The sequence below is a fragment of the Myotis myotis genome, unplaced genomic scaffold (genome assembly GCF_014108235.1).
Source record: "Myotis myotis isolate mMyoMyo1 unplaced genomic scaffold, mMyoMyo1.p scaffold_m19_p_20, whole genome shotgun sequence".
Lineage (NCBI taxonomy): Eukaryota > Metazoa > Chordata > Mammalia > Chiroptera > Vespertilionidae > Myotis > Myotis myotis.
The window spans coordinates 2,019,591-2,038,378 of NW_023416325.1; the positions used below are offsets into that span (position 1 = coordinate 2,019,591).

The 18,788-nt window shown below is 37.1% G+C and overlaps 1 protein-coding gene across 1 annotated transcript in view; it reads left to right on the top strand.

Annotated features, from left to right (window-relative positions):
• The window catches only part of TTC28 (tetratricopeptide repeat domain 28), a 379,564-nt gene that overhangs the window by 172,487 nt on the left and 188,289 nt on the right, over positions 1 to 18,788 (top strand). The window contains exons 3-5 of the mRNA XM_036353570.1: positions 2,494 to 2,641; positions 7,817 to 8,089; positions 9,037 to 9,167. Of these exons, the coding sequence (XP_036209463.1) occupies positions 2,494 to 2,641; positions 7,817 to 8,089; positions 9,037 to 9,167 (552 nt within the window). The remainder of the gene's footprint in view (positions 1 to 2,493; positions 2,642 to 7,816; positions 8,090 to 9,036; positions 9,168 to 18,788) is intronic.

Sequence of the window (18,788 nt, forward strand, 5' to 3'; positions counted from 1 at the left end):
TTGTAATTATGTGTTCTTAGTAAGATTCTTTTCTTATTTAACTAATAATCAAAATAGCTAATTTTATTGAATACTTTTGTCAGGCACTGTGCTGAATGAATTCTTTTTATTCTATTACATGAACCCACAATCTAGGTCATATTATCATCCACTTGAACTTGATAGTGGCGTACCTCTCACAAAAGTATCAAAAACTGATTTCTATTCAGCTGTTTGTACATGCAGTGAATAGTGCATGGAGCACAGTTGGGAGAGCCCCACTCTGAGTTAGGAGCAGGGGTTTGTCAGAGCTTGACTTATTATGCTGTCTTGGCAGGGGTATAAACTAAGCTTGTGACTGAGAAAAATTGTGTGAAGTTGGGTTAGCGATTGTGGAAGGGAATGAGGGAGGACTAAGGGAGACCTTTGAAAGCCTTCTATACCTCTTTTCAAAATCCTCCCCCAAAGAAAGGAAGCCAGGATTGTGGGTGACATGGCCCAGTCATACCTTTTTCATGTAATTATTGAGTGTCTTAAGGAACCAAATGTGCACACTGTTCTTTAACTGCTGTGTGAACTTGATATCACGACTGGCCTTTAACACAACTTTGCCCAACTAAAAAGTAGATATATCACATTTTTCAATGATTTCTGTTGGCAGGCAGGAAAATCAATTCTCTCAGTGAAGTAATGAATGATAAAATTTTGCTCTAAATATGTAAGAAATTATCAAAATCCATTGCTATTAAGATTATTGTTTATTTTTAGTTTTATTGAGATACCACTGACATACAGCATTGAATAGATTTAAGTTATACAATATAATGATTTGACTTACATATATTGTCAAATGATTGCCACATACATTTTTAAAAAATATCAGTAACTAAAAACATCTTTTGTCTCTTTCCATAAATTATAATTATAGTGTACAGGTAATTGGCATGTATATATTATATAAATAAATTTAAATTCTTTTAATTTGGCTTTAATATAGTATTTCTAAAACTATGTAAACTGTAGTTATTTTTAGTTGTAATGTTGCATATATTGCCTCTCAGATTTTCGAAATCACCTAAAATGTGAAATGAAAAGGACAGTGAAAAATGTCTATAAAACACATTAAAGGTTGAAACAGTGGCTGAGTCCAGTGAAAAGAAGTGATCTTATGAATTAGTAATGGAAGCACATTTATAGGTTAGTGTCTCACTGGGGTCTGAGTTTTAACAGCTGCTGATAGTTTAAACTGAAATAGAAATCTGAATAGCCTGTAATAATCTATGAGTATTCATTCTGTTTATGGGTTGTTTCTTAATAGAAACACTGAATAGTATTGCCTATCTTAAATTATCTCAAAGGGTAGTTGTAAAAATGAAATAAGATAAGGTAAAGAAATACGTTTTGTAAACATTAAATGTGCTCACACTCAATCTCTGTGTGTGTACGTGTACATATAAAATTATAAAATTATGTGTTTAGTGAGTAGTAGCTTTAGAAGTTACTTGAAACTTCATTTAGATCCCATGAATACAATTTGTGACAACTCAAAGTATATTGGACTGAAAAGTCAAAATTGTGTTATAAGCATGTGGTATTGTAAGAATGTTGAAGTTACATAGGAGGCTAAATATTTTAGAAGCAGATGTTCATAAACAGTGAATGAATTAATATGTCATTTTTATGTGTTATTTAATCAGGTACAAGGTCCTTTGCTGGTTAAATACTAGTAACGCTTTGTTCATTTACTTATTTTTACTCTGTGTGCTTGAAAACAAACTTCACTTCCTTAAGACTATTCTGAACTTCAAATATTTTATTAACTTCTTGGCCCTTTCTTCAATTACTAGAAGGAGGGATGTTCTACAATCAACAACTGATGATACTAGCTTTAAAACTAATCCAATTAAAGCATACAAAAACAATCTGATTTTGTTTCTAACCAAAGCACATATATTTTAGATAACAGCTTTTAAATATTATGTCTGAAATACTACATTTGATATGACCATGTTATGTTACTCACTATTAAGATTGCCTTAATAATAATCACATATTTATTTTTCCCATTCATTACATAAATGGAGAAAATATACCATAAGTGGAATTTGAGTGTCTCTCATTTGTCTTGCACTGTACCACCTACTTTGGTGAGATATAAAGAAATCTCCAAAATCCTGTCCTTCAGGAACTTATGCTATTAAAGGTGGGATAAGAAATATTTTTCAAATAATCAAAAACAATAAAAGCAATATGTGAATAAATGCCAAAGGATATGATAAAATTTATGTGTTCTAGAATTGAAAAGAATAAATTATAATTTATCTGAGAGAAGTATGCTTACATTTTACGTTATTGGAAGAGATCAGATTTGATTACAAACTATTTACTAGGTCTTTGAATTAAGACCATCTCAATCATAGTTCTACTGATCTGTTGTTCTACTAAAGAATCAGCAGCAGCCCTGGTGGAGCATGATGTATAAGCAAACATGCATTATATTTTCTTCATTTTCAGGCATACTTCCGACAGGGTGTTGCCCTCCAGTACCTCGGACGTCATGCCGATGCCCTGGCAGCGTTTGCATCTGGACTGGCTCAGGACCCCAAGAGTCTCCAGCTTCTGGTGGGGATGGTAGAAGCTGCCATGAAATCTCCCATGAGAGGTAAGTATGATAAAAGTATTTGGTCTGGCACTAATTTAAAGTAGAACATTTCTAGCCTTCAAAAAGTTTAGATTCCGGTATTGAGAATTGATAGGTTATCAATTTGCTAAGATCGTATATTTTTTATTTTTAAAATTAAGATACTATCTTTATTAAAAAGAAAAGTTACACTATGATTTTTATATACTGTTGAAAGCAATGGCCAGCTTGTTCATTTGTCTAAAGTCAGTGATAGTTCCCATTATTCTCTCACAGTGTTGTAGTTAAACCTTAATTTAGTTCTAGGAAATAAGTAATAGGGCAGATTTTTCCTATTTCTCTAGATCTACCTACTGGAAAGAAATTTCAGAGCATGAAGAAGAAATAAAATAGCATTTTTAGATAGTAACAATTTGCTCTTAGAACTTGGTTAAATTTGGCTTTTTCTCAAATTTTTGTGCTCATTTCCAAGAAGTAAATTTCTATTTTAGTAGCCCTAGAAGAGATTATATATTGTAGACAAAGGAGATCAAGAATCACTGCCAGTAGCAGACAATGAACCAGAATAGGATGGTGTAAGGCTACTGGCCTAGAAGTTTGTGGACCTAGATTACATTTTCGAATTTTGCATTAACTAACTATATGACCATGGGTAAATGAATCGACATCTCTGTATTTCAGAGTTATCTGAAGATTCCTCATGTTTTTGTAGTTATAAGATTCTGTACCTCTAAGTTATAATACCTCTAGTAGTAAATTGATTTGTTTATTTGGACCAATATGCCATCTAGAAATATTCAAATAAGCGAAGACATTAAGTAGACATTCTAATATTATGGATCTAACTGTGGGCTGTGTGTAACATTTTTCAGAGGAGCATTATAAGATATGTTGAGTTAAAAAAAGAGAGAGAGCCTGGCTGGTGTTGCTCAGTGGTGAAGCGTTGACCTATGAACCAGGAGGTCACGGTTCAATTCAGGTCAGGGCACATATCTGGGTTTCGGGCTAGATCCCCAGTAGGGGGTGTGCAGGAGATAGCCAATCAGTGGTTCTCATCATTGATGTTTCTATCTCTCTCTCCCTCTCTGAAATCAATGCAAATGTTTTGTTTTGTTTTTTAAAAGAAAGAGAGAAAAAGAGAAACTTGACAGACACTAGTTTAAATGTGTTTTTTTTCCTGTTAATTCTACTTTGTGCCAATTGGTATTCTGAAAAAAACAATGGATTGAACATAGTGAAGGACAGAGAAGTTCTAAGGCCCAGAACAGATTGGCTTCACTTTGAGGAACATTGATTTTTGAGGAATGAGCTCTTAGGAAGATTGGGCTGAAAGTGTACACCAATTGTCATCTTTGCAGATGATGGAGACACTAAGGTATATTGATGGCATAGAGTGGAAAGCTAGTATTGTTTCATATTAATTAGATTATGTCAAGCAGAACTCTATATTTTGTCTCTGAAAAGGGATGTTTTTGAGTGAACCTAAACATGTTGATGGCAGTTTCATTACACCCTTTTTATAGTTTTGAAAATGTTTGCAGCATTAGATTGTTTTAATATACTGGCTAATACAGTATTTGGTTTAAAATATACGCTAAGTAAAAATTTGATGAACTAAATGTTACTTATATGGTCTTTGGGCAATTCATAGCTATAAAAAATATTTTTCTGCAAGTCAAAGATTTCATGTTTTAGGAAAAACGTGGTAAGGAAACCTTTCTTCGTGCGATTTTATAACCCCATGCAAAGCCGAGTCTTTGCTGCAGGAACCTAATGGCTTCTCCCACTGGGGGACCCGCTGTTAATAAACTCTGACTCAGAGCAGATGCGCTTCAGAGCTCCAGGGCTTAGGGGTGGGGGTGGGGTAGGTATGGACCAAAAAAAAAAAAAAATCTATTTGTCTCCCCTTTCCATTTCTCTAATAGTTTCTCATTCTCTCCCTTCACCCCTCCACAAGTAATTTACATGGAACATTTTTATTTAGTTGATGAAGATACCACTTTTTTACTTTGAAGCATTTCTGTTGCTGCCTTAGAATATTGGAGTGAACATGTTGAGATCAGCAGAATCATACTTACTGTTTTGCCTTTGAAGCAATTTGTTTAGATAAATGTAAGGAAATCTCCCTGCACAGTGAGGAACAGCTAGTGCTGTTGTCACCCTTAGGGTTTTCGGCGCCATGTTCTTTCCCCGTGTACACTGAGTGACCCGAGGCTGACCCTGGAGCAAGCTGCAGCTTACAGGTGCCTGGAGCGCTTCAGCATTTTCTTCTTTTTCCTTGAGGCAGTTTAATTTATCTCATTTATTTTTAGCATTGCCGTTATCACTGTATCTACTCCAGGTGGGCTTTCTTATCAACGTTTTATAGGGATACTGTTGCTTTTCACAGTGTTGTTCTATGCATCATTTCACATCTTAATGACTTACCTCTCTTTTTGTCATATGGTTGTAATTCACGAATTCTATCATTATTTGCTGCCCTTTTTTTTTTTTTTTTTTTACCCACTTTAGTTTAGCCTCCTGCAGCTTTCTAAGTTTCTGCCATTGTTGCATAGCAGTGCAGTTGGGTCACTTTATATATAGGTCCGATCTATTGTGTCAATTGCTTCCATTTTGTAATTCTTAAATGCAACACAGAAAGCTCCCTAGTCCAGGTGCTTGTGTAAGCAAGCAAAGCTCCCGTGATAGTAGCATTCCTGTGGTTTGGCCTTTTTTTTAGAAGTTTCAAGATTTCATTTTTTTTAAAAAGGTAGGGCCAAACTATATTAATATACCCTTGTTTTCAAATAAATGTTATATTTATCCACATTGAAATTTACTTGACGTTTTTATATTGTTGCTGCCAATATTGCTAACTGAATTCAGTCTGTTTTTCTTTATTTTTATGGTTTCACTTATGCTCACTAACCAGATACCAGATATCAGTTCAACTTCTCCTGTGGTTACATTTACATCATATATAATGTATTTTCTTTAAATCATTAGTGAAAATATAAAAATAAGTGTAAATATAAAATGATACTCTTTGTCATGACTTCTCAAGTTACCCTGTTACTGTTTTCCATTTCTCCTTTTTAGATAGTCTTCCAGCAATTTCACTTCATTGTATTTTGTAAATGGTGTAGCATAGAACTACTGCCAACCATGGATTTAATAATATAATTACAAAGTGAGATTTAGTTTACCTTTATTTGTTCTTTTAAAGATGCCAGGGCTGCTTCTTGCCAAGGGTTCTCTTGTGTGTATTTTCTCTCCTCCTGTTAATTCGGTAATCTAAAGACTATTACATTTATGGGCTATCACTGTCACGGTGTTTCCCCAGCTCCAGAGGGTCCAGGGAAGCTGATTTTATGAAGTGCTGGTGGCAAATGGCTGTTGAATGTATAAGCTTTTATCTTGGGGTCAAATTGGGGCTCACCTTTTATTTGCCTAATTGGCCAACCTCCTTTTAGGAGGCAGTTACTTTTTACAGGAGGCCTCTTTCTGAAATATTATGTAAAAAATAAAGACTTTTCCCCAAAAAGGATTGGCGTCTCATTTCCGCAATGCCATTTGCTATTCCATTGACTGAGCAAGGTTGCTTACTTCCTCTACACCTCAGTCCTTATCTGTAAAAGGGAAATGATAACATCTCCCTCCTACTGTTGTTTTGAGATTCAAACCCGAGAATGTAAAGGCAGACACCTTTTACATTCCCTTTCCTCCGCAGCGTGCTGCCCTTCTTCTCACCGAGGAACAGAAGTAGCAGCAGTAATGATCCTGTTCTTGTCTCCATGGCAGGCACAGTGCTATGAGTGTGAGCACTGCACAGTGCTCGTGGTCCTTGTCACTTCCCCTGAGGCCTCAGTTTCAGGAAGAGCTGTGTTTCTTCTGAGCGTTGGTGTATTTTTATCTGAAAGGTCTGGGAAATTTTAAAGTGATCATTTACCTTTTGCTTCATCCTCTGGGAAGCTTGGAGCCCAGTGTCCTGGCCACCGTTAGGAAGGGTTGTCGGGGCTTAGAGTCTCCCTGTCACTTGGACTTCTATGTTTTTCACCTCACTTCTATAGAAAGCCTTTGAATAATTTCTGAACGAAGTAGAATATAATAAATAAATACACAGAGTAAAACGTAAAGTGACTTAGACAAAGTGGGAAACATATCAGTTTTTATTTTGATTTTTTTTTTTGAGGAGGGTTAAATTGTGCTTTTTAGTATGAACCAAAGTTTTTTTACTTGTTGTAAAATATATGTAGCATAAAATTGACCATTTTAACAACTTTTAGTTATGAAATTCAGTGGCATTAAGTCCATTTACTGTGTTGTGCAACCATCATAACTATCCATCTCCAGAACTTTTTCATCTTCCCAAATTGACTCTCTGAACTTATTCAACTCTAACTTCCCATTCTGCTCTCCCCACAGCTCCTGGCAAATACTGGGCTGTTTTCTATCTCCCTGAACCTGACTACTCTAGTTATCTTAAATAAGGGGAATCATACAATATTTGTCTTTTTGTGACAAGCCCAATGATTTTAACTTAATCTCCTCTTTTAGGAATTAGCTTAATAAAGGTAAAAATTAAAATTAGGTGAATATTTGAACCTTACCTCTAAATTTTATTTTTCTGGGGGGAGTATTTTACCCTTATAATATTTCACTTACTTCTTACCTTACCAATAGCTGTTGTTCTCTCTTTGGACCCCTGTTCTGGGGATTCATTCCAGGATTGTTTCTCCCATTCTTCTGGGCTTGTAGTTCAGTACTATATTTCAGTGTTGTATCCAAGAATAATTGGTAGTGGGTTCACCAGAGTTTTTAGGAAAGTTGAGTCCTTTTTAGTCATATATGCTAGGGGACTGTTATAATGATAACTTGGAAAGCTCTAGAATGTTTTATAGAACCTTGGACAGATTGAAGTCTATAAAAATGTTAGTTACCTTGAAGGTGATCCATAGGAGACAGTCCTTTGTATCATCCCATTGGAATAAGGTATTGTGCACATTAAATACATTTTCTTCTCAAATTCTATAATATTTTTTCCTTCTAAAATGTCTGAAATTTATCCCTTGCTCTCCATCTGTTTTGTCATTGCAAAGACTTTGTACTTGAAATAGGCCATAAAGAGGTATGATAAACATTTTTTCTAGAGCATATTAGACAATATTGTTTTGTGTATTCTTCTACATTTTCTAATTTTCTTTTGTTTTTCTTCAGACTCCCTCGAGCCCACTTATCAGCAGCTTCAAAAAATGAAACTGGACAAGAGTCCCTTTGTGGTCGTGTCTGTGGTTGGGCAGGAACTCCTGACAGCTGGCCATCACGGGGCCTCTGTGGTTGTCTTAGAAGCTGCTCTGAAGATTGGCACCTGCAGCCTCAAGCTGAGAGGTTCTGTTTTCTCTGCCCTGAGCAGCGCTTACTGGTCTCTTGGAAACACAGAGAAGAGCACTGGATACATGCAGCAGGACTTGGATGTGGCCAAGACCTTAGGTAGAGTTATGCTTCTCCCCTTTACTTCAGTACAGAAAGGAATACGCTGATTAACCTGGCATAAATGGGAGTAACACGTGCAATAAAAAGTGAATGTGTCTCTAGAACATTCTCCATTTTAGGGTCTTTAGGGCTTTTCGTATAATAGGTACCAAGGTTCCAAAAGGCCAAGAGATAGTGAATTAACATATTCATTGCTCTCCTCAGAGATTTGGGTCCACAGATACAATATCCCAAATGGTAGTACTGGTGGGTGAATCTTTCATCTTAATTTTAATTTTTGTCTACATTAGAATGTGTCATCATTTCATTGGTGGAGACAAAACAGTGCAGTGGTTAAGAGTGTGGACTATGGGGCCACACAGCTTTGTTTAGAATCCTGGCTTTGCTACTTACTAGCAGGTTGACCTTCAGCAAGTCGCCTAAGCTCTCTGTGCTGACATTTCCTCATTTGTAAAATAAGTGTGGCTTATGATTACGATTATTGTTATTGTGATTATTCAAGGACTTGCAGGATTGCAGTAAAAGCAGGGCTATGGTGACTCTACCATTAGCATACTTGTAAAAAGCAATATGTTATAGTAGGTTTGGAGTCAAATGACTGAACCAACAAGCTGATGGTTGTTCAGAACCAAAAATCATTAGCAGAGCAGTGAAGTGACTCAAACAGCAGCTGGTTTGTGTCAAGGTCTTTAACCTCTCATTTCTAGGACACTTACCTTCCTGACTACAGTTGTATGACAACAATAATAGTTGTTAGCCAGAGATGTAAATTCTAGGACCATAACCTCCTACAAAGAGTCTTATAGAAGAAAATACTTTCTAAAAGAAGGCAAGTGAAATCTTAGCTAGTAGGTAGGTCTGTGGCTCTTAAATTAAGATGGCCATTATATATTAAAATAATGCTATAGCTAAAATAAGTTTTATATTTTTTTAAACCCAATCAGGTGACCAGACAGGAGAATGCCGAGCTCATGGGAATCTAGGCTCTGCATTCTTCTCCAAAGGAAATTACCGGGAGGCTCTCACTAACCACAGGCATCAGTTGGTGCTCGCCATGAAACTCAAGGATCGAGAGGTAGGAAGTTTACCTGTAGACCAAAACCTTTTGGGTTTTTATTAAGCATGGAGTCTGTACCTTAAAATATTACTTTCATAAATGAATAGTTATTGGCTTCTATCTTTCATTATCAACCAGGTATTGGACATCTATCATGTATTGGCCTTGGGGATATAGAGAGAAATAAGACATGGTCCCTGACCTCAGGATCTAACAGCTTGGTCAAATGCCTTGTTCTTATTCTAGTCAAATGTGCTGTGGAGTAGATATATGTAAAATTAGCAAAAATATATATCATCATGATATATTCATTAAATTAAAGAAGCACACATTTCGTTTTATTTGAGATGGAGCATTATTACTGCAAACCCTTCGCATGGTTTCTTGGGTAGATTTTTAACTCAGGTGGTAGATGCATATTAAGTCGGATTGAGAGACCTGAATTGTAGCGATAAAGAAATATCATCCTAGTCTTTATTAGAGAAATGAAATGTAATATTCTCAGGCACTTGATATCTGGTAGATGTGACATGCTGAGAAAGTTCCTACAGAGTGGAAAGAGGTGAGGTTTTGGGTGAGATAAATCCAAATTTAAATTCCTGCTCTAGTGCTTCCTAGCCCTTTGCAATAGAAATCTGAATGGAACTTTTGACTCCCCAAAAACGTAACTATAGTTGTCCTTCAGTATCCACAGGGGATTGGTTTCAGCACCACTCACCGATACCGCAGCCCCTGTGTGGATGCTTAAGCCTCTTACATAAAATGGCATAGGAACGGCATACAGCCAGCTCTCGCCATCCAGGGATTGAGAAAGACAGTATTTTCCATCTGTGGTGGTTGAATCCACTGATGTGAAACCCAGGAGGCTGAGTGCTGACTGTATTTCTATTGAAAAAATCCACATGCATGTGGACCCCCAAAGTTTACACCCAAGTTGTTGAAGGGTCGACTCTATTTTGATATTGAAATAAAATACGGGAAACTGCCTTTTGAAGTAAAAATTAACCACTGTGAATACTATGACTGGTGAGAATACCAAGCTGCGTCTTTCTGCCTCTTACATCTTTGGCTATAATACCTTTAAAAATTTTTCCCCAGTAGCAAGATAGCAGCCTGAAAACACTTTGTCTATTTACCTTAAAGAGCAATATGTGTGGCTTTTTAAAATGTGATAACTCAGATACATAACAGGGGAAGTGATACCTTCTCCATAAGATTTTTTATTCTAACTTTTTATCTGCTTTAATGGCTTCAAAATTAATTTCAGGTGTCCATGGAGTCCTCCCTGTGAGCTAATATTAATTGTCAGAAGAATACATAAATTATACTATACTAGAGACATTCAGGAAATCTGATATGCAAATATGCTGATGATTGAAGTTTTTTTTTATCAGTCTGATTTCTCTCCTGAGCTGCATATTTCTTTATTCAACTGCTTCTTGGACACTCACCTTCAATTCAGTGTTCTTGATCTAGTCCTCAATCAGTACCTACTTCTATATTCACACTTGTTCTATTGCCCCCACTACCTCACTCTCATGTTTGATTGTTATTGCATTCTCCTTTTTCTATAATAGAAATCTCTTTTCTGGTTCTTCCCTTCTGCCATCTTTTCCCTGGACATTGGCAGTAAGTAGCTTTCTCTCAGGACTTTTCACACTTTTCAAAACTCTCCTACAAGCAAGGGAGAGATGGTGTCTACTATTTGGGACTATGAGAGTAGCTTGAAATTGCTGCCAAAAGTAATTTCTTTCAACTGGTTGAGAGTGTGGTCTTAGGTATTAGACAAACCTGGACTTGAACTTTGGCTTGGCTACTCGGTAATGTTGACCCTTAAAATTACATAACTCTTCTTAGTGTGATGAATATGTGAGTTCTTTCCAATTTTTTGCTATTATGGAAAAGCTGTTATAAACATTTTTATACATATACTAGAGGCCCGGTGCATGGATTTGTGCACCGGTGGGATCCCTCAGCCTGGCCTGTGGGGATTGGGCCGAAACCGGCTCTCTGTCAGCCCCCGAGTGGTCCCGGATTGCGAGAGGGCAGTTCTTGGGTGACACACCCTGGAATCAGGCTCCTTCCTCTCTGGTTCCGGGTGCGTCACCCAAGAACCACAGCTACCAAGTCACCGCAGCTCCGCAGCTCCTGCATTGAGCATCTGCCTCCTGGTGGTCAGTGTGCGTCATAGCTACTGGTCTGCTGGTTGAATGGTCAGCTGGTCACTTAGGCTTTTATATATATAGATCTTTTGATAGTCATCAGCACTAGATCTGTTAAGTGTTTGGTCACACATATATTTAGATATATTAGATTTTATGAGCTTTCCAGACTAGTTGTACCAAGTTATGTCAGCAGCAGCATAAGGGATGTTTAAGCTTTAATAAAAAATAAAGAAAAAGGTATATGTCACACTGGAATATGTAAATATTTTAATTTGTGAAATCTGTTTGAACTCTCCCCTGATTCTAGTTTCTTCTCTATCCAGTCAATGACTTTCTAAAATTTGTTCTGGTCATGTAATTTTCCTGCTTGAAAGCCGTTGACAGCTTTCTGTTGCCTCCAGAATAAAGGCCAAACTCCTTTATGACTTTTATTTCGCATTATTCAGTTGCACTTACTGTTTACTTGTTTGTAATGGTGATCTCCCCATTGTTTAACTGGCAGCATCTGGAGGGAAAGGAGAATTTTTATATTCTCATTCATTCATTTATCCATTTACTCAACATATATTTACTGGGTGTTTACTCTGTTTCAGGTGCTATAATGACTTTGAGTATAAAGATGAATATGCCATGCCCTAGCACTTTGGCTCAGTGGATAGAGCATTGGCCTGTGGACCAAAGGGTCCCTGGTTTGATTCTGGTCAAGGGCACATACCTTGGTTGCAGGCTTCTTCCCAGTCGGGGCTCTGGTCAGGGCTCGTGCAAGAGGCAACCAATCAATGTGTTTCTCTCACATAGATGTTTCTCTCTGTCTTTCCCTCTCTCTCCCACTCTCTCTAAAAATAAATGGAAAAATGTCCTCGAGTGAGGATTAACAACAACAACAAAAAAGATGAATATGCCATTGTTCTTGCCCTCAAGGAGCTCAAATCTTCTGGCAAACCTCCTGTAGTGTTCCAGTCCAGTGCTGATAAATGCTTTTCGGCCTGGAGGAAAACATTGAGGGCTTACTGTGGGTAAAGAGTGCTTGCCTCTCCTTCATTCTTATGAATGGCGGTCTTTGTTTTGCTCCGGGCTGTGGAAGAAGTTTATGAAGCCCAGTAGTAAGTGTCAACAGCTTACCCTTTTTTTTTTTTTTTTTTTTTGCACTTACTTTGCTGTCAGTAATTAAAATCTAAAATTTACATTTAATATTCTGATAATGCCTCCCACATAAAAGACCTTTAAAATGAAAATTCATTTGTTGTGATATTGAAGATTAAAGGTAAATCGTAATCATTATCAATTGATGATGCCTGTAGGTTTACAGGAACAGTTACTGACCCCCCCAAAAAAAGACTACTCGACTTTGTAAGAAAACTGAGCCTTCTGGATTTTCTTTAGGATGTGGCTACAGGAAATTCATTAGATGGTTTCAATGACATCATCCTGACCATAGCACTTTCTCCAAAAGCAATGCTATTTTTCTTGGACCTTTTTGCAGACATTTTCTACACCATGTATATTAATATATTAGTAGTGCTAATATGAAATCCACACAAAGGTTTATGGGGTGTGTGTGTGAGAGAAAGACAAGAGAGAGACAGAGAGAAGGAATGTAGTGAGATGATTGTTTTACTTCCAGCAGTACAGGAGAGTGGGTTAAAGGGTAAAAAGCATTCCGTATATCTGAGAACCCTCTCCTCATAGGGAGTATTAAGTTCAGAAAGGGAATGGTTGACAACCTCTTCAGTGGTGTGTATCACAGGCTTTTGAGAAACAAATAAGATTGTTAAACTGTAACTCTTCAAATCATGGAAAACTAGATTTCCCACCCCCACTCCCAACATTGTGAAGAATGGAGATAGGATATCAGTTTTTTTTATTATGCTCTTTGTATTTTGTATTATAAGTCAGTTGAGCCAGACCTTTTGGGCCCATAATGGATAATGGAGTGCTCTCTCTCCTACTGATAAAATAGTTATTACTTCAAAAGAACTTGCACCCCCGGTGAATGTGTGTGTGTGTGTGTGTGTGTGCAGTTATCCCTCCTTATCTGTGGTTTTGCTTTCCATGGCTTCTTTAACTGTAGTCAAATGCAGTCCATAAATATTAAATGGAAAATTCCAGAGATAAGCAATTAATAAGTTTTAAATACATGCCATTCTGTGTGGTGAAATCCAAAGCAAGTATTTGCATTTCAGGAATGGATTTTTAGATAGTTTGATATACTTCAGTAATTTTCCAGAGAAATGGGCTCCCTGGCTATACTGAAGCCTTTTGCACGATACTACATGTGGTATCATTATTAGGGACTGAACTGAACCAAGAGCTTGTTAAGAGATTTGAACATAAAGAATCAAAATTAAAGGACTCAGAAACAGATAAAATCTGACATATTGGAGACTGCAGAATTATTTAAGGTCTTGAGTGTGATTGTTCCTGAAGGTACTGATGACAGCCTAAAATGCTAAGATGCTGTCATTACAACGTGATGGGTGGCATGCTGCTTTGACAGAACAGCTTCTGGATTAACTTAATACTTTCTTGATTTTTAACTTTGGACTTCACTATTCTGGAGACCATGGAAACTTGGAGAAACTAGCAAATTGGTGGTATTCCTATTTTATAGATGATAAAATTAAGGCTTAAAGAGGGATGGGCTTTAGGCCACACAGCGTGTAAGTGTCAGGATCATGTTTTGGAAACAAGATGAAATATATTCTACTTGGTACTTGGAATAGAAATTTTGGTACAAATCATTAATCTTTGCTGAAATGAAACCACTTCTGTGTGTTCTGTTTTTAAAAAGATAATTTCCACAACACAGGCAGCAACAAAACACATACTTTCCTACAGTCCATTTTAATTTTGTAAGGACATCACTGAGGTTTGTTTAATTTTATGTCATTGTGGGTGAGAACAATTAAAATCTGATGAGAATAGATTGTAAGGACAATGCCTTTCCCATCTACTGCCACAGATGATACAAATTAGGAATCCTTTCTTATTTTCAGTTTTAGTTCAGTATAAAAAAGTCTGTTTTCAAAGTAGTAATCAGAATCTTTTATTCTTCCTGAATAAAAGCACTTTCCTCTAATTACCATAAAACTTGTATAGATTTCAAAGTTCTTCTTTTCTCTAGAGAAATTACATCCCAAAGAAATTATCACTGAATTGTTTATTTGCTTTCATTCCTTAATCCACATTCTCCTGCCAACTCACTAACCAGGTGTCCACTGGTTCCTGGGGGTATGTTAGTGCATATCTTTGGGCCTTTCCTGAAAGAGAGTGGTTGAGAGTGCCATGAATCTTCTAAATTTTACCATTTCAATCTCTGATGACTCTTTAGTAGTTAATCAGTTGATTAAATTAACTGATGCTATTTAGAATTTGTAATAATTGACTGAGCCTAAATTTTTACCTTTTAACTATCTTTTAGGAGGTATACCAAGAGGCTTAAATGATTACAGGATGAATAAAGTTCTTAAGATAATAAACATTCCCCAAATCTCTGGAAATATTAGGCATATAAAAAATTAAGTATGCTGATCCGAATGTATAAGCAGAGCATGGGTTCAGATCCGATAGACTTTGGTTGAGTCCTCACTCACACTTATCTAGTTGTGTGACTTTGAGCAAATTACTTAAGCTTCTTTAAGCCTCACTTTCCTAACCCATACAATAGTGGGAATATGTAATAAAACATTAAGCTAAGTTGGGCATAAAGCATGTGGCTGGTTACTCGGTAAGTATTAACTGTCACAAGAGTCAGTGTCACCATCCTCTTCATCTTCATTATCATCCTCTAGCCATGAAAGCTTTTAGAGAAGTTCTAGTTACTGTGTATACTTGACAGTATCACTACCACCTATTTATTCAAATCTTATTACTAATTCAGATCCATCTCTTTCCTAGAAGGCGGGGCGGGGTGGGGGGCGGTGAATCATCCAAATGCTGCGTGTTCTTTTTTTTTAAAAAAAATATTCTTATTGCTTCCAGAGAGGAAGGGAGAGGGAGAGAAAAACATCAGTGATGAGAGAGAATCATTGATCAGCCACCTCCTGTACACCCTTTACTGGGGATGGAGCTCGCAACCTGGATATGTGCCCTGACCGGGAATTGAACCATGACCTGGTTCATGGGTCTACGCTCAACCACTGAGCCACACTGGCCAGGCTGCCCTTTAGTTTTTATTTAGGAAAAGTGAAACGTAAGTAATGGAAATAGGTAAATAGGAAAGGAAATTAATGGGGAATAAATATTGCTTGACACTTGACATTTGTACATATAAAAGCTACTTTTTAGAGTGTGTTTTGCTTTGTTTTTAAATGACAAAATGTAGTCTGTACTTGATGACAGTCTGGAAAATAATTCTAGTATTGCTTTGGGTTCTCAGCTTCTCCAGACAAAGTACATTTGTTAGGCAGTGTCTGATCCAGGATTATTGCTGCTTAATAGTATTGCCAGAGCCATAATTTTATGTGCTTGTGGCTCTTCTCATCCTTCTCTATTTTGTTTTAGAATGAATGTAGCCCCACGGAGTAACATTCTAATATTTGCTCTTTTTTTAAATGCTGTTTTAGGATTCAAATGTTTCCCCAATGTATCTCACTTTGTCTTTTGCCTTTTGCTTTTTTTCACAAGAATTAAAGGAATAATAAATGAAGATAGTTAGGGTAAACAACAGGAAATAAATCAATAATTTCTTTGTATCCAGGCCAGGGGACACATAAGAATTCTAGAAACTGGCCCAGCCAGCATGGCTCAATGGTTGAACATCAACCTATGAACCAGGAGGTCATGGTTCGATTCCCGGTCAGGGCACATGCCTGGGTTGTGGGCTCAATCCCCAGTGTAGAGAGTACAGGAGGCAAGCCGATCAATGATTCTCTCTCATCATTGATGTTTCTCTCTCTCTCTCCCCCTCTCCCTTCCCCTCTGAAATCAATAAAAATATATTTAAAAAAAAGAAAAAATTCTAGAAAGTGAATTTTAGAGATGAAATGGAGTTAGGGAGATCTCATTCTATAGACGAAGAAAGCAAGGTACAAGGTTGTCTACGTAGCTGAGAAAGAGTAGATTTGGAGCTAGTCTGCAGGCCTTCTGACTCCTAATTCAATGTTCTCATCATTGATCCCTACTCTTCTGCATGTGTTTCCTTCCCCCTTAAAGTCAGGATGCTTTGGTATTTCTCATTGTGCATCTTGGGCTGTATCTTGGGCTATTTCCCCTTTTCTAATTATAGAGATTGTTCTCATTTTCCTATTTGAGATCTCTGCTTATCTCGGTTATTAAAAGTAAGCTTATAAGAAAAACACATGGTTCCCACCCCCACCCCCAACATACCATTTTATAAATATCTTTCTTTATCCTAGTAATGCCATACTTGAACACCATTCTACTTTTCCAAACTTTTTTTCTGACTAACATAAATTCAGAGTCAGTCTTTCTGAAAGCTTCACCCACAGTAACATGTAGAATGACATCAAATAAATTTGGCATTTCTTCATGCAATGTCTTATTCACATCATAAGCTGTTTTATTGTGTTACAGAAATTAGTATTGGTACATTATGCAAGAAGTCAAAAACTCCCCCCCTCCCCCCCAAGACAGTGTTGTTAAATGTAGCTAAATAAGTCTGGCAAGAATGGGCAATGTATAAAAATAACTTTAAAGAACAAAACTGGGAAGACTGTTGAGAGACCACAAGGACTTAAAAGCAGAAATTAAAAGGAAAATGAAGAGAGCAAAGCAATATGTTTCTTGTTGGGCAGAGCTCCCCTAAGGGACCCTGTATTCAAATACTCTTTCACATCGCATTTGAATCCTTAGCTTCCAACGGCCACTGATACCACAGAGACCCAACAGTGTGTAGTGGTTCCTTCATCTCCCGGGCCTCTAGATGCCTCCTATTACAGCCCCACATTTAAAAATAGCAGGGAAATGAGAGAAAATCATAAACCAGCTATAATAAAATTAGTGCTTGCGTGAAAGACTATTGCCAGAGAACAGCTTTTAGAAGGCCCAGTGCTGCCAGAAGGCCGCTGGGTGTTGGCAGTATCCAGCAGTCACTGGCTAGCACACTGAGACCCGAGCTGGGCGTTTTAGTAAAGATAGAGTGTCTTTTCTTCTTGATCATGCGTGTAAAGAGGTGTGTTTTAAGTAATAGGAAGTAGATCAGAAAAATATATTGTCATAATAAATAAATATTACTCTTTCTTGCCAACATAGAAAAATAGAAATTAAAGAACTTTGAAGAAGAAGTATTAGTTTTTCTCAAAAAGACTGATTAAGGGAAGGGTGTCCAAGAGCTAACATCTAAGAAACTAGATGCATTGATAAAGAATGCCACCATAACAAAACCCCAACTCTTCATTCATCTGTAAGTGGGAAAATAGCAGGAATTGGGCATGAAGGTATGGTGAGGATCATTGCATTTCTCATTAACTGCATACTTGTAGAAGATCTGGAATTCTCATTACAACTTGAAAGGAAAACTGATTCTTTTAGAATCAGATATTTTCAAACTGGAATGTCACAGAGCCTGCTCTGGTTCAATGGTTTTTGCGACTAAGTATGCATTACCTTAGCTATTGGCTTTCATTCCCATATATATCATTAACATAGATGAGTCTTGTAGCCAGTCTGCCTTTCAAGGATGTGTTTCAGTAACCTGGATGGAAAGATTTTTCACCTAACCTCATGAATAGGTCTTTTAAAAGGACATTTGTTGGGATTCACCCCACCCTGTCTCTGCTGTTGAACTTGTAGCACTCCATTCCTGCACCTACTGCAGGCAGTAGTCTGGATTGCATTTCTTTGTAATAACCTTGTTTCTAGCAGCCTTGGAAAGAATGAGCTGGTGGATTTCAGTACTAATACTGTCATGTGGGCTATTCTAGTGAGTCACCCTCGGTTAAATCTAAAAAGTTGGATCGGCATTCAGAGCATTCATTTTAAGTAAACCCTTCACTAGGGCTGCAGGGGCCAGCCCATTAATCTGGTTCATATACTCCATTTGCTTTTTAATCTCTTGATTGTACAGAGTATGCATCTCCATTCTAAATGGGAAAAAAGAGGAGTCTGTTCTTGATGGTATACTGGCATGCCCTTTAAGTTTATGTAAAGTAAAATACCTGATATTAAACTTTGAAAATGTCATTAAAGGATTTCAGCGCAGCTGAGCAGCTCTAGTCCCAAAGGACTAGATTTCTGTCCTGTATCTTATATAGGAACGTGGGATATAAATCATTTTAGAGAGATTGCAAAAAACAATTACTGAAATCTTGAGCAAAGACATTTGAATTTAGAAACTATAATGATGTTATTGGCTTTACTCTATCTAGAGCAGTGGTTCTCAACCTTCTGGCCCTTTAAATACAGTTCCTCATGTTGTGACCCAACCATAACATTATTTTCGTTGCTACTTCACAACTGTAATGTTGCTACTGTTATGAATCGTCATGTAAATATCTGATATGCAGGATGGTCT